The sequence below is a fragment of the Dysidea avara genome, chromosome 8, assembly GCF_963678975.1.
Source record: "Dysidea avara chromosome 8, odDysAvar1.4, whole genome shotgun sequence".
Classification (NCBI taxonomy): Eukaryota; Metazoa; Porifera; class Demospongiae; order Dictyoceratida; family Dysideidae; genus Dysidea; species Dysidea avara.
The window spans coordinates 22,767,613-22,794,520 of record NC_089279.1 but is presented as its reverse complement, the minus strand read 5'-3'; the positions used below and the strand labels follow the sequence as shown (position 1 = coordinate 22,794,520).

At 37.2% G+C, this 26,908-nt stretch overlaps 1 protein-coding gene across 1 annotated transcript; it reads left to right on the top strand.

The window, feature by feature from the left end:
• The first annotated feature begins 650 nt into the window (after positions 1–650).
• LOC136263150 (uncharacterized) lies at positions 651–26,850 on the top strand. Its single transcript, XM_066057651.1, has 6 exons — positions 651–816; positions 2,025–2,175; positions 17,628–18,009; positions 24,199–24,487; positions 24,548–25,282; positions 26,105–26,850. The coding sequence occupies exons 2-6, from the start codon at positions 2,101–2,103 to the stop codon at positions 26,454–26,456; spliced, it is 1,833 nt and encodes a 610-aa protein (XP_065913723.1). The 5' UTR covers positions 651–816; positions 2,025–2,100; the 3' UTR covers positions 26,457–26,850.
• Positions 26,851–26,908: the final 58 nt, after the last annotated feature.

Genomic DNA, 26,908 nt, shown 5'->3' with positions numbered 1-26,908 from the left:
ATGCTACATGCATGCAACTTACTTGTAATTCTTCTGAACAGTAAGAGATACTATAACACTGAAATATTCAGGCATAACACCAAATAATGGCATAACCAAAAACTGATGTGGGTGGGGAGCAGAAACAAGATTGCCATTTGGAATGTCAACAATAAATTGCAGTTGACGATTCAGTTTATAAGCAGCTTCCACTGGGGTTCTACCAGAACAAATTAGTGTGGTGTCATCTGCATAATATTATTGTAACAATACACCATCATGAAGGAAGTGTAAATTAGAAATAGCAATGGACCTAATTAAGTCACTGCCTTGAGGAATACCCCCTTAAGTTCCAGGATGAGAGCTGATTATTGTATTTCACACGATGATGTCTTGCTGTTACCCATAATCTTTAAACCATTTCAATACAGAATAGGACAAGTCATAGTCTGACATCTTCCCAATAAAATGCTGTGGTCAAGTGATGGTCTTAACTGAGTTACGTAGCTACATAGTTTGTAAGATCAGTTGATAGCTGCCACATCTAACATCCTAATTGCAAACCAGTCTTCCTACCAGTCAATCGAATACAGACTACGTAGCTACATCCCCTCCTGTTCCCTCCTACGTGTAGGAGAACTGTAACTTACACCACAAGGGTTCTCCTACACGTCTGCCGGAATTCAGTCATGGCCGAACTAGGCCAGTACACGTGACTTACCGGCTTAAGATTTTGGTCAGCGCCAACCTCGGCGCCAACTGAGACTAGTAGCTTGCCAGGGTGTCAACTAGCGGTCACTGACAAAGAAGTCGAATAGAGTACGTGAAAATTAAGCGGTGAGTTGAACATAAAACATACTGTTGATTTCATTTTCGTTTGAACATTCCGTCCGCGCCGTGAATGATTCCGTGGCAGTTTTTTTAGCCAGCAGCAGCTTACGGATTGGTCACAACCACTCAATAGAAGTCACTATAACAATAGTTTACTGAGTCCTGACTGTAACTGAAATAATTTGCGAGCATAGAGTAGATGTTGCAGTTATGAGACACGAAAATTTAAATCCATGTTGTTCCAAATGGCAATAGCCGGTTTTTTAGACTTCCAAATTAAGGCACACATATACATGTGTGCATGGTATGGCTTAATAATAATCATTCGAGCAGAAGAAAACACAGTAGTCAATGACCCAATTATGGCTGTGTATCTTGGATGGGTTATGAGACACACATATTTAATCCTCAAAAGCAAAAGGAAATCACCCACTAAGCATTGAAACTTGAGATTTAGCTAGCTATAGTTTACAGTCATTACTGTGGCTCTATCTACTGGTGGTATAAATTTAATTGTAGCAAGTAATGCTAAAAAATTAAGACATGCTCAATCAACCAATTATGGGACACTTGCAGCAATTATGAGACACCATACACTAATAATGTAGTTTACTGTATCGAACAAGGAAGAAAATGATTCCTTACAGTATTTATTGCTCACTGATAATATTTAAATTGTAAAGTATAAGTCAAGCTCCTTTACTGTATAATTTCTTTGTTGCCAACACAAGTTTGTGAGCTTAATTCCAACTAATCAAATATTTGAAATTTAATTAGCTAATAGATTTCTTACATTCATAGGCTGCTGTCGTGTTCACATAACCAAAAAACTTAGATAATGTGTGTATAGCAATGCATATGCACAGCTTTATATTCATCTCATTTTTCAGCTAGGCCCATTTTTGCAATAACTTTAATGTACTGGAGAATGTATTATAGCCCATATTTTGACAGCATGTTCACTACATAAACAAGTGTTAATGACAAGAAAATCGTGACATTGCAGCAAGGTGTCCCATAATATCTGCCGTCTCATAATACCATCACCTACTCTTTAAGGCATGGTTCATTGGTGTTCTGGCATGCACTGCTACCCATGCTGTTTGGTAACACATCATTCAGTGAACAAAATTACTTTAACGACTCACAGATAAATACTTTACTAGTATGTCAGACTCCTGCATTAATTTGTTTCCTTATGTGCCTTTACACAGCTTGGAGAATTCTAAAGGCTACCTGGTACTGTGATTGACAACTGCTCGGACAACTGCAATTAATAAGTGTGTGATTATGTCAAGTTACCCTGACAGTAGTGCCTGTCGACCACTTATTGGAGGTCCAGTACGAGTGAGGTCTAGGCAGCATGTGAGTATGACATGCATAATATCTCAGTGCATTTAAAATGCACTGCTTGTACACCAGCAGTGCATGCAAACACAAACAGCTGCTTCTATATATGGTTGTTGATGATGTGCTTGTTGGCAATGATGTTATGATCCCCCACTCCTGGGAAGTAGCATAAGTCGCTATTTATCGAACATATTTCAACAAGCGCTTATATTCCCTCACCATGACAACATACAGACTTCCAGTTTGAACTATTCGATAGAGCGATATTTGGTCTCTTTGGATACCAAGTTGCAAGTACATGTAAATCAAACCAGCACACTGCAAGTTATGTGTGAAACTGCAAATCTCATTGTTTGCCATTGGTATGTATTATCAAACAGCAGTACTGACCATTTTTCAAACAGTTCGCACATTTTAATGAATTACTCACGTTGGAATTACCCTGCACTTTGAGGTTTCTATGGGATATCCAAGTCAATCTGCAACCGAAATTTAACGGAAATTGAATGCGCCATTCATGAGCAATTCAGGTTTGACTGAAACAATGGTTTTTATAAGTACTACTGTTTTACTCATAACTTAAAGCCTCCTACTGTAGGTCGATTTACTTAACACTTGGGATCCAGGAAGAACAAAGATTTCTCTATTGAAAGCTCCAAACTAGAAGCGTGTGCATTGTAGTGGTGAGAAGTTATAGTTAGAATGATCATAATTTTGTTTGATTAATCTCACCAAGTATCCACTAGAGCCTCTGGAGTGAGAAACCACGTACTGAAGGAAACTATTGTAAACATTGTATTGTTGCTGTTACAGCTCAGTAAGTATTCAGTTAGCCTTTATTGACCTTTATCTGTAGTGTAGCTCGCTTAGTGTATTAAGTTTGATAATACGTACCATTCGATAATAGGTGACTTATACCATAGGGAATTTGACAAATAAATGTGACAAAGTCGCTTGTCAAATCCCCATAAAGTCCCCACCTCCTAATGAGGGAATTCTATTTGTCATTTGACTAATGTCTAAAAGTAACTATATACTGTAATAGATATCAATAGCCCAAAGAGGCAAGAAATGAATATCAAAACCCATGGGGGTGGGGAAGGTGGATCATGACAGTGATACAAGTAGGTTCATTAGCAAATCTACTTAGCTACATCAAAATGATATGTAACCTGAGATCTTACCATGTTGCAGTGTTATAATTTGGTTTATAATGTTCAGTAGGGTCCTCAACACAAAAATCGATATTCTCCAATCAACTACCTGAATATTGACATGTGTTATGCTGAATAACATCAGTGTGGCAGCCAAGTTTGTCAGGCAGAATGTCTTAAAATCACATGATCTTTTGCTACAGTGTTTTGTAGAGCATTTGGATGGGCCATCACAGGTGAGTCTTATGCTATGATGGCATCATAGAGCAATTCATAGGCTGCTGGGAGCATCAAGAAGTGGAATCTAAGCATTTTAACTTAATTTCAAGTGATTTAATGGATTTGGGTGTATTTGTAGCAATTTGAATTTTAATCATTATTATTTGAGTGGCTATTTCATGCATTGGATTGTTCCTGGGTGAGATAGCCATATTGATAAGTGTTTAGCTTTGTATCCTTGCTATTGGAGACTGTTTCAGTAATTCATCACCCACTCTGCATGGTATTTCATTACAAAAATCTGAAACATTTTGTTTGTAGCAATTGTTAGATAGTTGATTGGAGGGTATAGATTTTTCATGTTGTGGACCATATGTGACCTGATTTTGGAAAATCAATCTTAATGTCAAATTTGAAAATACATAGAAATCCACACTTATATGTGTCACCATTAAAGCACTTATACTCCTATTAAAATATTTCCTAGCATTTCTTGTAATTCAGGGGACTTACTACTGATCTAATTACTATAAAGCTGAGTAAATGTTTTTAATGCCTTAGTTTAATCATAAATATTCCAGTTGTAAACTGTGACTGATTTTCCAAAATCTGGTCACATTAATATTATGTTTGGCCACTATTTTTTGAAGTAATGTTTGTTTATCAATACCACCCTTTTCTTGCCCAGTTTTCCCACAATGATTGCAATATATGACGTAATTATTTGGCTTGTTATTAGTCATGAAGAAAAGTGCATTTTAGCTACAACTTTTATTGCAACCAATGGATTTCAAAAATGATGTAATTATTATACAATAAATCGGTATCAATGTGTCAGTGATTATCAAGTCCAGCTTGATAATCCTGGGGGAAGGAATATATAGATATTCTTTCAACCTTCTCATATTCCAGTGACTACAGTATACTTAATGAGATTGTGTAGGTATTACATGTAACTTAATCTAATGAAAACAAATAGTAATGAATCTCCACTGCTGTAACCTACAAGTCTTTGCTAGTAACTAATCTTGTCACTTTGCCTAATTTTCAGCTGCTGGTCATCTTCAACATTATCACTTCCCAAATTACGACTTCGACTGTTTGTGCATAATGGGAAACTTTTCTTCCAACTTAAAGAGTTTCACATCTTCTAAAATAAAGCTGGTCTCAATTAGTATTGTAGCTGAGTACTTATCAAACTGAAAATCCTTATCATCAGAATAATCACCATCACCTGATGGAGTTTAAAATGTGAAGTGATTAAAGAAAAAGTTGAAATCTTAATAAATCTATGTCAGCAGTTTAATACATACAGCTTTAATCTCAGTCAAAAGGGTACCAACACCCTTCTCCATTAATCTCTTAACCATGTCCACAAATCTCTTGGGAAATTATCCCTGCCAGATAGGTAGGTAAACCCACAGAGGCTAAGTCTTAGCAGGAACTCCTAAATGCACCTTGCGGTGCTTATGAGCTACAGGTCTTAGTCTACCTAAAGTACTTAATGCATGAATAGGTGAGTGGAATCTGTAAACACATGAATTTCATTATCCCATGCAATTACTGTACCTTGTACCTGATCAAAGTCTAACTTAGTTTTAAATTGGTAGCAAATGTGAAAAGAATTCATTTCAATTTGTCATAAAATCATTCAGGAGAGATTCCATTGACAACTTGATTGACAAAAGTCACTCTTCTATACTAGGAAGTTCACAGAAACTGACACCTTGTAAAATGAGCACACACTACTAAAATCTCAGCACTGTCTACAACCTATCATATATTTTAAATGTATATGCATACAGTATGTGCTATATCATATATACTGTATGCTGGGATGATTTGTCATTAGTTCTTGGCTCTGAAGTTCATTTTCCCAGGCTAGGCTCTGCTTATATGGGTAATGAGGAGGTTGCTCTTTGTATGAGTGTCAGCTCACTTTAGTTATGTGGCATGAATATCTCTAAGACAAAGATTTAATCTAACTGCCATTACAGCTTAGTATTTAACTGATTGTAAGTCGTCTGTAATATTATTGAACAGATCTAGAAGTAATATTAAATATTGTTGTATTGGTACATGTACATCAAAACATTACATATATAGTCTATTTGTGCTTTACACTTTTATGGCTACCATGTGGTTTTGATTAGAAATGTGTTTGCAAACATTGTATGGCTCCCTTTCAATTCGGTACTGACAGGGGCATCAATAAACTATAAGCATCATTAAAAGGGGAATGGGTTAATGATTTGTTGGGGTGCTATGATAGTATTACCCATAGCAGAAACAATTTCAGATCACATGATCAAATAGAACATGTCAGCTGAATTCTTAGCACCTAGCTGCTACAGTGGCACTCACAATGCAAGCAGATTATTGTCGATCTGCCTGCATTCCGTAACAAAGATATAAACACAATACTACAGGAAATGACTAGTCTAGGAATTAAAATTAACCAGACTATATACAACTAGAGAATTAAACTTGACAATCTGTCATGGTTGAGGCCAAAGCAGTTAGGTAATGGGGTCCATTTCCATATACTGTTTGAACACAGTGCTCTTCCATTTTGAATCATGGAATCTTCCAGACCTGACATTGCTGCAGTTGTAGCTGCCCCAATTCTGAACCTCTAGCCGGCAAAGTATTGAGGTGGTAAACCAGCTTTCCTAGAACTTGGACTTTGGTAAAAAGGCACCTCACTCTCCCACTGAAATAGGGGACCTGGCCTATCTCTCCTCTTAGACAGGTAAGTTAGCAAATCTGACACAGGGAAAAGGTCATTATCTATCTTCCCAGTATATATGTTTTGCTCCTGGACTTTCTGATCAGCTCTCAGGTCATTGTAAGAAAGATGATTGTGATAGTCTTCTTTTTCAATAGTTACTTCACCAGAATGGCAGAAGAAAAGAACGTAGTTGTTGCAGCTGCCCAGAGCATTGTATTGTCAAAGCAGCCCTTATACTGTTGTAACTTGACAATAACTTTAAGACAGCAGTAGCAGCAGCAGCACACAATTGAACAAGTACAACTAACACGCACTATTTATACATACACATCAAACCATAAAACCACAGGAACAGAACAAAAGGTAATTAAAACAGTACAAAACATACATGAGAAATGAAATTAATTATGAAACCAAAGGAGAGAAAAACAGGTTACACATAAACATAGTTAACTTATTACAAAAACATATGAATAAGATTGAGAAGGTCTTTACAAGCAATACATCTAATCGCAAAGGAATGTTACTGATTACTACATGTACAGCCTTCCCACTTAAGATACTGCATATCACTTGGGAGGGTAAGTCAATCTGTCTGGGCAGTTCTGACTCTGGTAGATCAACATAGTAGTGTAGTTGACTTAGTATATTGGCTTGTTGCGTAGTAGTGGTATAGTTGGAAGGGAATGAAGTCATCAATTACATCAGGAACAGTAGCTTGATGATCAGTGGTAGTGATGTCAGTGTTTCTCAGGTGATCAACATGATGCTTGATGTGTTGCCCATCTGACAACAGAAATCTAGAAATATGGGTTGGCAAATATTCTTAAGGATTTGCTCACTTCATGGCTTCTTTAAAAGTCTGCACAGCCTTCTCTGTACTGGCACTAGTAGCACTCCGGCTATCTTGACTTCCAGCTACTTGGAGTGGGCATCAACCACAATCATAAACCATTTCCCAAGGTAGGGTCCAGCATAGTCAATGTGGAGTCAAACTCAAGGGCAATCAGGCCATTCTCAGGGATGTAAGGGAGCAGGTTGTGGTGCATGGCATGTCAGCTGGCATTGGTTACATGATTTCACTCTGTCAGCAATGTCATCATCCACCTGGGGCCACCAAACAAAGCTTCTAGCCAAACTCTTCATTCTTGATGTACCTGGATGGCCACCATGTAACTGCTCCATTACATTCTTGTGTCCTGCTTGTGGAACAACAACATGACTCCCCCACGTGACACATCCATCACAAACAGTCAGTTCATTGTGTCTCACTTGATAGGGTTTCAGATTAGGATCATTAGAATACTGCCATGCTTGAAGTAGCAGTATGTATGCCTCGGAAAGGATTGGATCTTACTGTTTCAACTGGATAAATGTTATTGGTGATGTTTGTAAGCTTTGCATTAGAAGGACAGTTTCTCGGACTGATTCAGGCATCTCTGGCAGAGGTAATCTACTTAGAACATCTGCATTAACCATCTGAGATCCTGGTTTGTAAGAGGGTATGAACTGGGGAATAATAATAACTCTAGCAGAAGCCATAGCTGAAATAGCTTTACTAGGATTGAAAAGGTACTGTAATGGTTTGTGGTCTGAATAAATTGTGAAAGAATGGGGTAGTGCTAAAAGCCGGAACGAAATGGAATGGAACGGGGTGCGCGCCAAGTTAATAAATCGGTTTTGCAGATTGTACACCGTTTTTTACCATTACATAGTGACTAGAATTGTGCTGAAGTTAGTTTTCTTCTACTTGTAGGCATGCTAGAAATTGCTCGCTCGAAGTTTCTATTTAATTCCCACTGCACGAAAGCATTTTGCAATTACCTACGCTGAAAAACTATCATTTAACCTGCTGCACTATTTTGCAAGCACTGTAAGCATATGATTCACAGCCACTAACATACACTGTGGTTAACTCTTGTAAAATTATTACCCATGCTGGCAGACTTCAGAAAACCATCCTAGCTGTTACTAAAGAATTGGACACGACTATAACATGAAAATAGTACAGTAGTTTACCTTTTAGAATGATAAGGAAACAATTCTACATCAGAATTTGATGGATTGGTAAGACCACAACATGCTACGTGGCGGGCTTTAAATAGAAACTTCGAGAGCGCGATTTCTAGCTTGTATATAAGTAGAAGGAAATGAACTCTAGCACAATTCTAGTCACTGTGTGGCAGTCGAAAACAATGCAAAATCCGTCTACAACAATTTTTCTACTCGGCGCGCATCCCAATTGGTTCCGTTCCGTTCCATTTCATTCCGGCTTTTAGCACTACCCGAAAGAATGACTGTACAAGTACACGTGAAACTTTTTACAACAAAAACAAGAGCTAGAGCTTCTTTGTCTAATTGAGCATACCCTTTTTCTGCTGGAGATTAGGATCTGGATGCAAAAGTGTTATTGGTCATTCACTGCCATCATCTAGTCTGTGTGCCGGAAAGCACAACGCCAATTCCGGTCTGTAGGGAGAGGTATCGCAGGCTAAGATAAGTGGCTTCTGGGATTGAAGTAAGTTAACAAACACTCAGAAGTTGGCTGGGATTTGACTGTAAAAAAGGCTGTCTCTTGTTGAGCTCCCCATTTCTGTTTGGAACCTTTCTGTAGTAAAGTATTCAAGGAAGCTAACACTGATGATGAGTTTGGCAAAAATTTACCATTAATAGTTCACTAACCCCACAATTGACCATAGTTGTGTCACATCAGTAGGTACAAGAGTGTCTTTTATGGCTCTAACTTTGTTTTCAGTAGGCTGTATTCCTTTGGTTGATATCTGGTGACCCAGGTACTTGACAGATGGCATCATGAAGTTACAATTGCTGCATTTCAAATGAAGGCCTGCAGTCTACAACTTAGACAAAATAGCTTTCCAGATTAGCTAGGTGGCTTTCTTCACCTGTCACCAGCAGATCATTCAAATAAATGTAGGTATTTGAGACGCCCTGTAAAACATTACATTCTCCATTGTACACTGGAAGATTGAAGGAGCTGTGGAAATACCACTGGAAAACTGTTATAAACCTTTAGGAGTGTTGTTACCAAATGCTTGCTCCAAGGGAATCTTTTGATAAGCATTAGCAAAATCTAATTTACTAAATGTTTTACCACCAGACAGTGAAGCAAAATGTCATCAATTTGAGTTGGTAAGTGTTAGGCTTTGCTGAATGGTTGACTTTCAGGTGATAGTCACTACAAATTCTCACAGAAATATCTTTCTTGACAACTGGCACAATTGGGCTGCCCAATCAGATTGTTCAATTGGCTTAATGATGGCAGTCTGCTGTACTAGTACTCATTTCAGTTCTATCTCCACTTTAGGCTTTAAAGCATGTGGGACTGTACAGGCTCTGCAAAACTTAGGTGGTACAGCTGGATCAACAACAATCTTGGCCTTAACTCCTTGGAATTTTCCAGTCTCATCATTGAACACTGTTGAATACTGCTCGAGGAGTATTCTCAGCTTGTACACTGTGGATAGTATAGTCCAGCCAAGTTTCAGTTGTTAAGCCAGTCACGACCAATCAGGTTAACAACTCAAGCACTTTCCACTAATTAACAGTTATTGAGAGTCACAGCCAAAACAGTAAATCAGCTCACCAGTGTAAGTTCTTAACTTCATCTTGGCTGGAGTTATGGCTGGTCACTGTTCTTCAAGCCATAATTGCTTGAAAGTGTCCTCACCAATAATACATCTGAATGCTCCTGCGTTTATCTCCATTTGTAGCTTTGATTTGTTGATTTCAATGCTGACAACAGTTGGGTCAGAATGGCCAACAGTGACAGTGTGAATGCCATACTCAAATCTGAAGACAGTCCATCTAACTGAAGTGAATGCTGCTGTTGAGGAGCTTTAGCTGCTGTGGATTTTAGTGGTTTGGCCTTAGAATGACACACCTTAGTGATATGACCTACTTTCCCACAATTGTGGCACTTGGCCTTCTAGAAGGTGCACTACGGAGCTTTGTGAGGGCCTCCACATCTGTGGCAAACAACAGGTTTAGAGATTTTGTCTTTACTAGGAGGTTTCACAAAGTTGGTTTGGCATGCAAATCTTGAGTACGCTTATCAGCTGCTTCTAAGGCCAGAGCAAGTTCATACATCTTCTTGTAGTTAAGGTCTGGTTCAGCCAGCAAACAGAATTCAATACAGCTATCATTGATGTCACATGCGTACCAGGCGATCACAAAGCATATCTTACAGGTACCTGCAAACTCGCAATGTTCAGACAAACATTTAAGCTAAGCTATGTAGGTAGCAACGGACTCACCCTGCTTGTGAACATGGGAATTAAATAAGTAACGTCACACAGCTCTGGAAAGTTTAGGCTGGTAATGTTTAGTGAACAGTTTCACAATGTCCTTGAAGGTAGAGTGTTAACAGGTTTAGTAGGAGCCAGAAAGTTCTTGATGAGCTCGTAGTAGCAGCACCACAGGTACTGAAAAGAACAACTTTCTGTTTGTCAGCTTCCTTTACTTCACTGGCAGTAAAGTAGAACTCCAATCTCTCCATGGTTTATCTTTGTCACCAGTATGTCATAACTTGACAATAAGGCCCCTATTTGGTGATTATTAGTTTCTCATCCAGTCTTTCTAATTATTATGATGCGGGCGGGAGGGCATTACCATTAGGCCATTATAATATTAATACACCGATGTACAGACCTTGTCCAAATTCTCCATCTTTCCTCCCACAAATAAACATTGGTTTTTACGCAGTTGCAATCGTGCTCTATCGAGCTAGCAAGATTTCAGTTGACTTGAAAAACAGTCGAAAATAGAATCCACTGCAGTACTCCTAGCGAACTGTAGTGTTAATTAAAAACGTCATCGTGTCAATACAAATTATGACAGTTTGGTATCACGTGTTCTTCTGAGCATGCACAAGTAAATAATGGCTTACCATGCGGTAGCCTAAAACGGATGTGGGCAATGGATGAGAAACTAATGATCACCAAATAGGGGCCTAACTTTAATACCTTTAAGACATACAACTGAACAAGTACAACTAGCACACAGTATTTATACACACACATTAAACCATAAAACCACAGATACAGAACAAAAGGTAATTTAACAATACAAAACATACATGAAAAACATGTACAAAGGAAATTAATTACAAAACCAAAAGAGGGAAAGTAGGTTACACAAAAACACATGAATGTAGTTAACTAAGTACAAGACATGTGAATAAGCTTAAAAGGGTCTGTACAAACAATGTATCTAATCACTAAGGAATGTCACTGATATGGAAATTCTTCTCAGATCGCAAAGAATATCAGGTACTATGAGAGTCTGAGCTTAAACAATGGCATTCGAATATTCACAAAAACATGTAGGGTTTTTATTATAGTAAGAGACCTGTACACAAATTTTGACGAACAAACTTTATGGGTTACTACCAAACTTGCAGTTACAGGGGCCATTGTCTATAACTAAGACATGCATTGCTAGGATTCTTCAGTGGGTAAACATCCTCAGGAATGGTGTAATAATCACCTTGGCTCTTGGCAGATTATTATATCATTCCTTTGGGTTCGTTTATCCAATAAAGAATCCTAGTGCTGCATGTCTTACCTATACTTGCGTACCTTCTTTTCCATTCAAAACTTGCAATGATTTGGCATAGACTTGGCATGTTGTTCTATATGAGCTGAAACACAATATATTTAAAGCTGCCTCATGCCTAAATACATGTAGTTCCCTCATACTTAATATTGAAGAGTGCACTAGCCCTTGCTGCATGGCCTAGGAAAGCCACATAAGACTTTAGCTTCTGAACTAGACAGCTAGAAGGACTCTCACAAAATAATAGATATTGGTGCTGTGCTACCTAGCAAGTCTTATATGGGTATAAGGAGCTAAAAGTAGTGACAAAGTACTTTTGACTGCTTGTCTTGATCCAAGACATCAATGTCTACATATGCTCTATTCTCGACAAAAAGCTCATCATGTAGTTAAGGAGGAATCACAAATAAACAGAGATGGATTGGAGGCATCTGTGATAGACTTGAATTATTATGGGACAAGGAATTATAAGCAACAGGAAACCAGAAATGATAGGAAACATCAAAAAAACTAAAAGTCTTATGGGATGCATCAGGTGAGGCTCTTTACTGTGGACCACATGCACCACTGCCAAACTGGCCACTGTGGAGCAAATTTAAAGTAGTTTCCTCAATCACTCTTTATCCTAAAGCGTAGCTGCTGTTAACAGTTCCTTAATAATGACTGAACACTCCTGGGTTCTTTGAGACCACTCTATTTGGAACCAGTCTTTATTGTAATAAGCTCTACCATAACACTGAGGAATTTTAGTGCTGTATATATCCATATTAAAGCTGGACTTAAATAGTATGCTGGGTTCTAAATTAAGGCCAGGGATTGCTACATACATATCTAAATGTAAGGTCATGCATCAGTCTTAATTTGTAGAACAAGGCTTACTACAACTATGATTTGTCACAAGGATGTCCACAGTGGCTGCTGCAATGGAGCAGCAAGATTTTTCAGTTGGTTCACAAGTGAATTATAGAAACAAATGCCTGTCGTCTATGTAATAGTTGTAATATGGCATGAGCGTGAGTGTGTATACATATATCAGGCAAATCGCAAGTGCCCATGTTACAACTAAAAATCCACTTGGGTGATTCACCTGCAAGTGTGGGAAACTGCAGGCATGCTTTGTGATATTGGGCCATGCGAATTTTAATTGTGAATAACATACATAAGAATAACAGAAAGGTGTTACTGAGGACAAATGTAAGTATATTAACATGAGCAAGCAGAAAACTTCAATCATGGGTACGTAATCCAGCACAGAAAGCTGAAATGATAGCTCATAAAATGTTTTATATGTACTAAAGTACTTACTTTACTAGCCATAATAAACTAAAGTCTAAATATGTTCCCAATATTAATGGCTATATTCATTTAAGCACTGCAACCATGGCTAAATTCATTTAATCATTATGCCGTATAGTGCATTATTTGATGTGCAAAATTTGACAAATGAAATGATCGAACATTTTGACAAGTAAAACTGTGGTGAAATGTTTTAATTTTGCACATTAAAGGCAAAATTTTGAAAGGGAATGTTTTGATGAATTGCAATGCAAACCATCAAATTCCTAAAAAATTTCCCCTTAAATTTTTGTGCAATACAGTATGCCTCCAGGTGTCTCAATCACAACAACAATCTGTGACCTAATTCATTCAAAAAGCAATGAACTATGATCTTAATGTCTAAGTCCCCAGCTTAAGTTTGGTTCAACTGTATGATGTACATCATTCACAAAATTAAAACCCACAATTGATTCCGTAAAGTGTCATATATTAGAGTGAAGGAAGTAACAAAGTTTTGTCAAAGAAATCTGTTGATTTCAGAGAATGCCTGGATAGGTTAAAAGACAAATGTACATAACCCCATTATGCACAGGTATCTAAAGATTGATTGTGGATTAACAGCATGAGCTACAGTATAGCACTCAAAAAACGTTATTTGTATGTTATCTTAGTACTTTTTGAAACAAACAATTGTGGGTTTTGCTGGATTTAGTGGTACCATTTCTAACCATCTAGCTCCATTAAGGACCCCAAACTAAGTTCATTAGGTACAAAGTAAGTACTTAAGGCTATTTATAAGTTAATTACCTTATGAATGTCAGAGCCATTTTATCATGTGGTTGAATTGTCCCATGTAGAAACGATCCTCCAATTATGAAAACAATTATTATTTGTGACCAGATTTTACAAAACTGATCCAAATCACACATCAGACAAAATCAAACAAAATCAAACTGACACCACCAGTGGATAGCTACACTATCTACAATTAGTTTTTACCCTCAGCATTACTCAAGGATGGTTTTAAAAGATATCTTTTCTAGGTGGTGTGGTGAGCTTGAATAGCAGTTTATGGCCTTGTGAAGGGCCTGGCTTGGCAAGAATCAGCGGTGTACTGGTGGATCGCCAAACATTTTCTGTATTGATTTTGCTGTGTTTCAATCGGTAAAGAACTACAGACCCATCTCATTGCTTTCCAGCACATCAAAGGTACTTGAGCGATTAGTGTATAATAAAATAGTAAATCATCTGGTAACTCAAATTAATCCCTGCCAGTTTGGCTTTATAAAAGGAGCTTCCACCTTACAACAGCTTTTAACATTCTTTGACTTCTTGACCAACAGCCCAACGCAAATTGATACTATATACCTGGATATACGTAAAGCCTTCGACACTGTTTCACATGGAATCCTACTAAATCACCTCTGGTCTTTTGGCATTACTGGTACCCTGTGGTCGTGGTTTAAATGTTACATCACTGACCGAGTACAGCAGGTATCTATCAACAATACCTTATCTGACAGTGTACTACCAGTTATATCTGGCGTCCCCCAGGGAAGTATTTTAGGTCCCCTGTTATTTCTAGTTTATATGAACAATATCTCTTCCAGTATAGAAGTTAGTCAAGTATTGAAGTTTGCTGATGACACGAAATGTTTTATGACCATCTCGTGTGATGAGGACCGCATCAAGCTCCAGCAAGATGTTGACTCTATTATTCACCAAACATTCCTTTCCAATCTAACTATCAACTTTACCAAGTGTGTACATGTTCCCTTCAAATCAACGTCCAATACCAGATACCTTATTTCCAACACAGAAATCAATTGTCAGGAGACTCAAAAAGACCTGGGAGTGATTGTCTCCAGTGACCTGAAGTGGTCAAATCACTACAACTCTATAATATCTAAAGCATATAAATCGTTGGCTCTGATACGACGTACTTTTTGTTCCAATCACTACCCATCAGTCAAGCTACATCTGTATATTACTTTAGTTCATCCTCATCTTACCTATTGCTCTCAGTTATGGCGACCTTACCTAATCAAGGACATCTTATGTTTTGAGCGTATTCAACGTCGAGCAACCAAACACATCTTGAATAATTATAATATCAGCTACAAATCCAGGTTATTAGAACTTCATCTTCTACCATTCATGTATATCCTCGAGATTCAGGATGTTTTGTTTGCGATCAAGTCACTTAAGTCACCCACAAGAAACTTTGACATTAATAGGTACATTACATTTACTCAGGGTCACACCAGATCCTCTACACATAATAAACTCAAACATCGTCTCCATAGTACAAACTTAAATAGAAACTCTTATTTCCACCGTCTTCCTCGTTTGTGGAATGCTCTTCCTGTAATCAATACCAATTTATCAATTGCAACCATCAAGGCTAAACTAAAGAAATTTATGTGGAATCATTTTGTAACTCATTTTGACGATGACAATCACTGTACCTATACCATTATCTATGTCCGTGCAGCAAATGTCACGATCTCTCGCCACCATCAAACTTTCAAACACTGTAGCTAAGTTATAATTAGTTAAAGTAATTATAATGTATTGTGTTTTAGGCTGCAAGCACCAGTTGCTTGCAGACCCTTGGCATACTTGCCATAAAGTAATAATAAAAATAAATAAATAAATAAATCACTAGAAGCCATTACTGCCCTATAATCTTGTATCTGGACTTCAGTTGTGGTTTGCTTTCATTTTGAAGTCTTTCTCTTGCCCACTCCACACCTTCCACCCCTTTGTGAGCACTCATGATACTACTTTGCTCATCCAACTGCTCAGATTTTCTACCTTATTTTGTGGGAAACTCTACAAGCAGCTACAAGTACTGAAAGTGGTCTGAATGGTATTTGACTGATGCATCTTTTGTATAAATTTCATACATGTGGTTGCTCTCCTTGGCAAGTTATACCGATTTGAATTCTTTAAAACTGTTTATCTCGAAACTTCTAATGTACAATTTGGATTGATTTTCCAGAATCCTAGTAATACCTAGTTGTTTAACCATGCAATAAAATGCTTAATAAAATACTAGCCTATCAGATAAAACTAAACCCACAATCAAGAATTTATGCTAAACTCACACCCTAAATATAAAAACTTTATGCAGATTCCATGCTATGAACACTTCATTTCCACCTGTCTACAAATAAGTATGTATCGGGAGCTTCTCATACTTTGCAGAGATGGAGAAAAGGGTCTGCCTGGTTTAGTGGCATGTTGCAGTAGGCCATTCAGAGTCTATATTGATCAGCGGTTAAACTGCTTTTATCTCACTTAGCATGACGACAGCACTTGACAGTGCATGTTTCAGTTTCACAAGTTTCTTTTAGGAAGAAGAACTTGCAGGAAACTGTCAATCCCTAGGAAAGATAAACACATTGCAGGGCCCCAGCATTGAGTTGAGGGCTTTAATGGAACCCCCAACTGATTGAAGATGTCCGTCAATATTCTCTTACTGGTCTCGACCACTTCAAAGCGACTGTATGTCTGCCTGACTGTTGCCTTTATAAGCGTAACTCACTAATGACTAAAGGATTGATGTCCATATTATTCGATGTCACTTTGGCTTGAAACATGCCTTTTGACCACCCACACCATCTACAATGCATAGATTATGTACTCACGCTTGAGCTCCTTTGTGTTCTGTTTTTTCCCTTTAGTAGTGCAGTAGTGTCAATTCGTAGTGTAGCACATCAATATATTGCTGACTATCATAAAACAGGAACTATAAACCATGCCTCGGGAGTGGATTTATGACAGTGGCTGAGTCTTTTTTGTACTGTTTTTTATATTAAGAGTACATGATGGAGAAGAGAGTATCTAACTCAGTATTAGCCCATCAAAAATGAGCCCTCCATAGTACTAATTGTCTCTGTATGACCACATTTTAGCTATATTCATTTAAAAGAAGGAGTAACAAGGGCTTCTGTCAAAACTCACTAGGCTAGCTTCTTATAAATGAATATAGGTAAAATGTGGTCATACAGGACAATTAGCACTGTGGACTATTATTTACTCTTGTTTGTATGTACTGCTGTATAACAGGCAGAACATATGTATGTATATAGCTGAAAACAAAGTAAAATGGTAACGCTGCTTGCAAAATAGTGACATGCTGATATGCTGCTTGCCCATATAATTGACAATAATTATAAAGGTGCATGTGCATTGGGATGGAAATTATTATTTTGTGCCTTTTTTTGTCTTTGGATGTGGTATACGTATGTGTTCACCTGTCATGAATTATGTTAAGCTAAGGTGGCCTCCTTTTTTATTTCTGCAGTGTGATCCTTACTCAAATTGTTCTTTGTGCTCTAATGTAAAAGAATAGATAGTGGATAATGGCAATGACCCCCTGAAAATATATGATGAAGTACATGTAAATAAAATCAGCAAAATTAATAGCGGCATTGCATTGTGTTCCGGCCTTTTAAATTAGTGGATCTTTTGTACACTATATACTAATATACGTTATATTACAGGAATGGAAGAAAAGATATCTACAAGGCTTTAGTGGAGTCAGTGAAAATGAACCAGCAAAGTTAAAACTCCATTATGATTTGATGTCCATAGCTGATGACAAATCTGTGATGCAGGAGATTCTGTTTACAAATGTAAAGCAAGTCTACTATGATCACATGAAGGGAAGAGTTGGAATTGTCACTATAGAAATGGTCACCCAGGATGAAGATCAGCTTTCATTCTATGCAGATTCTTCAGTCTCAGTTTCTTCTATAGTTTGGTGTGACTACTGTAAATTTCTCCACACCATACCATATTATGCAATTCCAGAGGTGCCACAAGAGGACTTTCTGTTGCAGCAGTCAATTGAGCAGTATAAAGACCCCAGGATGTTTAATGCAGGTACATTATATTGTATCATTACGTTATGCGACTGTCTCAGCCAATAACCCACATCGTTTACACCATTTCCCAGTTTCTTTTTGTTGCCTCTGTAATATTTCCATCACAAAATTTCAACTAATTGTGGTATGAAAGTAGTTTTGGAAGTAAACATAGCACTGGAGTGTAGGAAGAGCATTGTTCATAAACTGTACTAAAATTAGACTACAGGTGCTAAATATTAAGGCCATAGTTTGTATGTTGGTCTACGGAGTTGCAATTTAGCTCAAATTGTTTGTCATGAATTAACAAACTCACTATAGCATAATTTTAGTTCATTCATACGTATGAGTATATAAAGCAGATGATAACATTGTTCATGTCTGCCTCATTGTACAGTAAATGTATGGTTGTAACATTCATACCTTTTAGGCTACAGTAATGAAACAAAGATATCAAACAGTATGATAGTACCGTTTAAGTAGGGATCACCCCAAAAATTTTACATGTCACCCAAAATTCTGCCTTTGAAAATTAACCTACAGACATCTTACATGACAAAAGTCACCTTTACAGAATAGTACAGTCCATAATAATATATAGCATTAAATATGATAAAACATGTACAGGTGGCTGGATACAGAATTTTTTTTTAAATCATCAAAACTCGAATTTTCATCTCGCCTGCCTACCTGCCTGCCTCACTGCCTGACCACACTTGCAAGACTAGAGGCCAAACGAAGCAGTGCACGGTCACCATTATATGCCACAATAACAAATTCACCAGTGGTAGGGTCCGCTATGCGAAAAATTGATATCCTCCAACTATTGTCAGGCGTAGCAGCCAAGTTTGTCACTTTCTTCTGGATACAAATGTCTTAAATCACGTGACTTTTCATTGCAGTGGTTTGTAGGGTTATTCATATGCCACAACATTCATTCTCAACATTGTTCGAGTAGTCTATCATCAACTACAACTATTGGTGGTTTGGTTTTATTGGTGGCAGCACAATCATCTGTGTGGCTTTTTGGCGATGACAAAATGTTTCTTCCTCTGGAGCACAGGACAAGCAGAGCAGCAATTGTGCCATGGGTCAGCAATGACCAGTACTAGGTAAAGCACTGGCATGTGGAGTATGGTTATGATTGAAACTTTTTAGCCATCTGGCTGAACCATTTATATGCTGAAATTTGGCCAAAACAATGTGACCTTTGCAAACAAATACCGGAATGGCTGATATGCTTATAAACACCTACAGTAACTATACAACTATCTTGTCCAGTGAACGCATAGAGCAATCCAATGTATGAAATAGGCACTCACGTGATCAAAATTCAAACCACAGAAAATATCAGGAAAATACAACCATAATCTATTCCAATGACCTTAACATCACTTGAAACAAGTTTGTACTGTATCGTCTGTATGCATTAGATTCAGCATCTCAATTAGCCCATGCAGCAGTCTACGACTCTCCCTATGATGCTATCACAGTAGAAAACACACCTGCACTGGCCCAGACCATGCCTGAGTGGACAATCAACACTAACATTTACAAAGGAGCACATTGCAAGGTTCATTTTTCAGAAATGAAAGTGATTTCATGGGTATTTCTGTGATTTAAATTTCAATCATGTGAGTGTTTATTTTATGCATTGGATTGTTCTATGTGTTTACTAGGCGAGATAGCCAAGTAAACACATAATATTGCCTTGCATATGCTTAGGTGTAAACACATATTGTTAGGTGTTTAAAAGATTCATATACGTATATCCACTGCAACCATTCTGGTATTTGTTTGCAGAAATCGCATTGTTTTTGCCAAATTTCAGCATATAGATGGCTCAGCCAGATGGTTAACAAGCTCCACATGCAGGTACTTTACCTAGTACTGGTCATTGCTAACCCATGGCACAGTTGCTGCTCTGCTTGTCCTGTGCTCCAGAGGAAGAAACATTTTGTTTGTCGCCACAGATCATGCTGCCACCAGAAACTCACCACTAGAAGCAAACCACCGATACTTTGAGTTGATGATAGACTACTTGAAAACTGTTGAGAGTGAATATCGTAGCATATGAATAACCCTACGAACCACTGCAATAAAAAATCACATGATTTTAAGACATTTGTATCACTTTCTACAGCTGTACCAGAAGTGACAAACTTTGGTGGCCACGCTGGTGTTATTCAAGTAACACTTAGCCTAATGCATGACAATAGTTAGGTAGTTGATTGGAGGATATCGATTTTTCATGTTGCATATCCTACTAGTGGGATGTGTCTTTTGGGGTTCCAATGAGTATAATCCCACTGCACCTTGTCTTTTTTTTTATCTTCAGTCAGGCTGCTTGTCTTCTTCTTCATCTAATGAAACCATATCGAGGAATTAATTTTCTGTATCAACACTTTTTTTCAGCAGCATATTTAGATGCCACGGAATTATTTCAGAGCTGGATTTCAAAAGTGGTGCTATTATAAGAGATATACTAACTACTGAGATATCTGTAACTTTGTGATTGGGATCATGTTCACGATAGGTTCATGATTGCACCAATCAAATAAAGATCTAGGTTGACTACTAGTAATAAAGTACAGAGACCACACCTCTTAACAATCTTTATCTATTTACTTAACAGTAAACAAGATGACCTCACCCCTTATTGGTCTAGTGCACACCTCTTGGCTGACTCAAGATACTCTAATACAATAGTCACTATAATACAACAGATATTCTAATAGTCTAAGAACAGTCACAAGTTATGCTGTAGCTAGCTGTGCTACAACAAAAAACTAAACAAACTAGTATTTTAAAAATATGAAGTGGTGATCTATGTAGTGAAACAAGAGATGAATGATGGTAATACAGCATAGCTCAGTGGGAAAGTCCCTACTTTGGCACATTAGCTATAACAATTATTTTGTTCAATGCCAAAGTTGGAATTTCCTACCAAGCTGTGCTGTAATACCATCATTCATCTCTTGGTTTACTATTTTTATCACATGGATCCCTACTTCATTTTAAAATTAACATTTAAAAACTTATTTGAATTAGATGCGATGCAAAACTTGCTTTACTGGCTAATAGTGAGGTAAACACTTACATACTGTTTTATTGTTGGACAAGTATAATTTCCATTGTTGGTACAAACATATTTTGTTGAGAAAGACACAGTAGTGTGCATGTGTGTATGCATGCGCAAGCACAGTTCCATTTGTGGTGGACACTCTCATTGGGTTAAGCTCCAGCAGCCATCCCTAGTAGTGTGAGGAGTGGCCTTCTGCTGTGGGTTGTGAGTATGGTTCCCTTGGGTTCTCCCCATAGAGAAATGTATGAACAGTGATAATTTAGCGTTATCCTTTTTGCACCTACAGGTGTATATGGCTCAGTTAGGTGTGTGATTAAGGTTGATGTTTTAAAGGTGTGGTTGTTAGGAAGTATGTAGTGGTTTTGAAGCCATTTCAAACTAAGACATACATCCCTCTATAAAAATATATTTATTACATCATGTGACTAGTATTTTATGCAATGGCCAGTTGTGTGTGCTAAGGCTCAAGGCCTTGTAACATGGTGCTGTTTTGTAAATATTGTTCAAGAGGACATCCACTAAAGTAAATAGAGTAGTTTAGGACCTTTGTTCATAGGGATTTGGGTTCTTTGCACAAAACTTTGACAACATATATAATTTTGTTGTAGTATAGTACGCTACAGTGTTACTACAACTTTCTGTGTCAGTTTTCTGTGTGTTTTTTCTTGTAATACTATACTAGTAAGGGAGACCTGTGTATTAGCATAAGTGAATGATATCATTAACATAAGTGAGTGATATTTGTAGCAGGGCTGTATATGTTGAGAAATAAACTTTATTGCTGTCTGTTGATTTTACAGTTTTAGGTCCTTTCGTGGCAGCCAAAAACACTTCTAAACTACACAGCTGCATGTGTTTCAGCCTGAGTTGTATTCATTGCACCTTGCTTACGCTGGCTAAACCAGAAATTTATCTGCAATAAGCTTTGTGTTAAGTGGTGCCTAAAGTATTTTTGCATGCTTGAACAATCAGTTCTATTGCATTGTTATTCAACATCTGATGACCTTACAAATGAGCATGTAGATAGAGGAATAGCTGCATGATTTACGATGTTGTGTAGTGTAGTTCTTCAAATGTGTTCATAACTGCATTTTAAAAGTATCTGGAATTTGTCAGGTAACCACTACCTTACTGTATAAGGATGGTATTTATGGATGCCTCAAACCCGTAGAAAGTTTTGCAATAGGATATGCAAGTTAGGTATAACACGTAAAAGTAGAGGTGATACTATATTTACTCTTTGTAATATTATTATTTCACTGCTGCGTTTGCCAGGTTATGGTAAAATTAAATTCTGCCATGCAGTGCCAGCATTCAATGTAAGATGAAAATGTGTGTTTAGCACCCTCTATCATACAAGTACTGTATAGGATAGGCATAGCCCATGAAATAACATCACCCAAAAACCAGCCTCAATTTTCCCTGACGACAATGAGGCAGTATTGGTTAGGTAAAACTAAGCCCAAACAAACCTTCAGATCGACCCGAAACACTATCAACAAGTTTCTATGGAATTTAAAAAATATTTATTTAATGGAATTTTCTACTGACTGACTGAGTAACTGTCAGTGACTGATGCCTTCATACAAGCGTAATTCGATAATGGCTAAGGCTATGGGCTTGATTTGTTCACTGTTTGATGCTGCTTCATCCCGAAAGGTGCCTTTTGGCATACCGCAGTACATACAATGCATTCTTCATGGACTTAACAGTGTCCTCCTTTGTGTCCCATTCATCTTTGCTGACAGCAAAAAGTGTCAATTTGGCGGTAGCACATGATGGCTTTCCTTTGTAACAGAAGTCATCCATATTTTTATAGTGGCTATTTTGATTGCAAGGTGCTTTTTGAATTAGTTCTTGATTCGTCCTGCTGTGTAATGGGTTGAACATAGCCAACAATGAAGCATAATGGATACTTCACTTTTCAGACGATAATTGATATAACTGGGGTGCGCGGCACGATTTCTTTTTTTCAGTATGTATGGATTGCAGAGATGCTTTTCAAACAGTTCTTGATCCGAAATGCTGTATAACAGGTTGAACATAGCTGACAATGAAGCGTAATGGATACTTCACTTTTCAGATTATAATTGATATACAATAGCTGGGGCGCTCGGTGCCATTTCAGAAGCGGTATGCATGGGTTCACCAGTTATAATAATCATTTACAAAAAAGTTAACAAACAAGTACTTAGAAAAATTTGGAATTTTCAACTAGAGTAGAGACCGTACATAGTACATTGATAAAAAGTACTGAAACAAGCTTGAGTAGTGCACAATTTTAAATCACAGTAAAACAATAAGAAGTGTTATATCCCTACTGTGCTCAAGATACCATAATGGAAATGCACAGTAGGGATATAACACTTCTTATTGTTTACTGTGGTTTAAAATATCGTGCACTACTCCACCTTAAGCTTGTTTCAGTACTTTTATCAATGTGCTGTAGTCCCTACTATAGTTGAAAATTCCAAATTTTTCTGTGTACTTGTGTATATAAGTATATGATGTATGATTATTAAATCATAGTGAAGTAGTCAACAATGTTTTACTGCTATGAAAGGATAGCTGTTTGTAAATACTTCAACACAACAACTTATGTTCTTGTATCACAATCAGGTGGATGATTAGAGTGTTATATACCATTGTAGCACTATATATGGGGCATTTGTTTAATTGTCTTGCCACACTGTGTGCAGTTTAAAATGTATTGAACTGGCAAACTACTGTATTAATGTACAAGCTTAGACTCTGCTTTTTCTTGTGTACTTGCCATCAAAATGCATACAGTGGAACCTCTCTATAACAAATACTTTGTAACCAGATATTTTGGCCCATATTTTGTTGCAATAAAGAGGTTTTTCTCTTTCAGTGGTAAGCATGTGTGGGTTTAGACCTGTTGGGACCAAAATGGAGATTTTTCTACTGTGTTCTTAATTCAGAGAGTTTTATTGTATAATATTATTATGGGAGCATCATGATTCCACTGGCAGTGAAACAATGCATGATTAAAATTTGACATTGTGTCTCTTTAAAGTATCGGTGTTGAAGTAATTATGTGAATGTGACAGATTACAGTTAACCTTTTGTGAAATGTTGTTATTGAATCTATATCTTATATAGATTTCATATGGGTGGTACACATACTCAAGGAAGGAATTTCTAAAAGTAATGCCACTTTGCCTGGGCTGCGTGCTATTACAATTTGCAACAGTGATGCCACATTCAACATATGTGACTTGTATGGGGAACGGTTGCTCTCTTTGGATCGAGGAATGATAAAACGATCTGGTTGTATTGAATCACTGGTTTTCTTAGAGACAGAAAGGAGGTATAGCAGAGGTCCAGGATTATTACTATGGATGCAACATCCAAAATCACAGGCCATGGCAATGCGAAAATCACTCCAGGAGTAAGTTATGTTATAAGGTGTCAGATGAATGTGTGATTGGCATGTACAATTCTTCTGCAGATATCTTTTCTTTGGTCCTAAAAGTGTCACTCAACCTGGAGCAACATCTCAGATTTCATGTGATTCTGCAACAAGCACAAGTTATTTTACTGAGAGTAAAACCAGTGCGTCATTCCCAGCACCCAATGAAGATCACAACATAGACCTTCCAACAGTAACACTTTCAAACATGAGAATACAACCACCATCATTTGAGTACACCTTTACTAGTGTTCCTGACTCCCAGTACACAGGGTGTAATTCATCAATGTCATCACAAGCCTCAGCAGACTCACAGTATTCAAGTGGTTACTATTCTGAAAACAGCAGTTTGTCTGACCCTTGCAATGACAGCTTTTTGTCAAGCAGTAGGGCTCCATTATATCCAAAGGGAACCTACAAGCATTTCAAATCCAAGGAAACAAAGTACAGAGGAAGCAGTAGCAATAGTAGCAGAGAAGATGACAGATCTACTAGCACCACTGCACTAAAATATTCAAACAGTTATTGTTACAAAACATCTACCAGTTCATGTGCTCAGTCTTATGAGAACTACTTTGGCAATGCACAATCTACCTCAGCATTGAGTATATCAGATGCTCCTCTCCTTCCAGCTTTCCAGCCTAAAAATGAAACTCCTCTATATGAAAAGCGAGACATGTATAAACATACACCTTCTATGCATTCTAAAGCTACTTCACATGGTGATTTAATACAGAGTCCACCATTACCACTCACACTGGAAAGACTGAACAGGTTTGTGCTGCAGAAAAAAAGATTTACATATTGTTTTGAGTTGGTGTATGCAATTAACAAGCTTATTATATGTCACTAGGCATAAGTAAAATCAGCAATGGTAATTTCACAACACAAAATATTAAACAATGTCAATTATTTATGCACTGCTGCTTTTGTAACCTGTTTCCCCCATCTCAATTTTTCAGGGTTCTTTGCTGGCCTATATAATTTTGTATGAAACTGTGATGACCTCTATAGTGACAATCTGGAGGCTTTTTGATGAAATGGGCACAAAAATCTCTGTACATTTGTATTATAACATTGCACTTCCAAGTCTTTTGTGAACCTTGTGAAGTCATGCGCAGACCTTTGACTTTCCATATAGTCTTCCTCATTGTTATTTATTGTTTGCCCCCCACCCTTCACTCCTACAAGAGTATTTGCTATCAAAAATGGCAGGAAAAGTACAAAAGTGTTTGTATACAGTATGCTATACACCTGTAGATAGCTGGAGATGATTTTATGCATATAGTGCAAGTCAATGGCAAACCACAGCATGCTGAAAATGCTAAGATATGAATTTTCACCAAAGAAGCACAAATATGTAGTAAATCGGACTGGTTATAGCAATCATCGTATAATTGTATATACCATAATCATCTTGTTCTGGTAACCAGCAGTTGCTGTTGATCAAAGCTGTTCATTTTAGGTCAACATAATATTATATTGCTATATGTTCATAATATGGTACTTATACATGTAAACTATTTTATTCAAACTACTTTCTAAGTGAGTGTTTTACTGAACTTAGTAATTTATTATCTTGTGTATATTGTACAGGTCATATTCAAATTCAGAAGCTAGTGGTAGTCTTCTTCCCACAACATCGATAAAAGTGCGTGCTTTTCAAATGTGTGCCCCAATCATAGTGAAAAACCTGAATATTCCAAATGTTATACCATACCTATTGCAAAATGGAATGCTGACACTCCGGGACAGTCAAATTATGACGATCCCAAGTATCCCTGATGTTGATAAAGCTATGTACCTTATTTCTGAACTACCCAAAAAAGGTGATGAATTTTTTGATAAGTTTCTTATTTGTCTTCGTGAGTCAGAGCCAGGAACTGGGCATGCCGATATCATAAATTCTCTAACAGCTGCATTGAGAGAGGTTAAAAGGAGTAGCTGAATTGGTAGACATGGTTCCAAAGATGTGTATTTGTGCATATGCAGTGTATAAGTAATTAATTATAGTTTTATTTTAAGTAATTAGTTTAATTCCAGGAGACTACACGACGACGTAATACCTGTATTTTTGTATTATAATTATGTAATTAATAATTGTAATTTTTCTTCTTTTAAGTAGGTAATTTTATTGTAATCATATTCTAGGTAATTAATTTAATTCCGGAAGACTAACAACACTGTGATAACATTATTATTATTATTATTAGCACTTTACAGTGACCAGCACTGAACATATATAATTTTATTCTGTGTATAACTAGTGCAAATGTATTCTAAGTAGATAAATGTATTCTATCAAGGTTGTATTTTTAATTTATTATGATTGTACAATGTTACCACATGGGGTTTAAGTTTATAGCTTTGCTATGTACTGTATGTGATGGCACAAAAAGA

What these genes read in the sequence shown, in the direction of transcription:
- LOC136263150 (XM_066057651.1), top strand. Translation starts at nt 2,101, where the DNA reads ATGTCAAGTTACCCTGACAGTAGTGCCTGTCGACCACTTATTGGAGGT. An exon ending in GAGTGAGGTCTAGGCAGCAT is followed by an intron (nt 2,176 to 17,627) that starts GTGAGTATGACA and finishes GTTATATTACAG; the next exon opens with GAATGGAAGAAAAGATATCT. An exon ending in CCCCAGGATGTTTAATGCAG is followed by an intron (nt 18,010 to 24,198) that starts GTACATTATATT and finishes TATCTTATATAG; the next exon opens with ATTTCATATGGGTGGTACAC.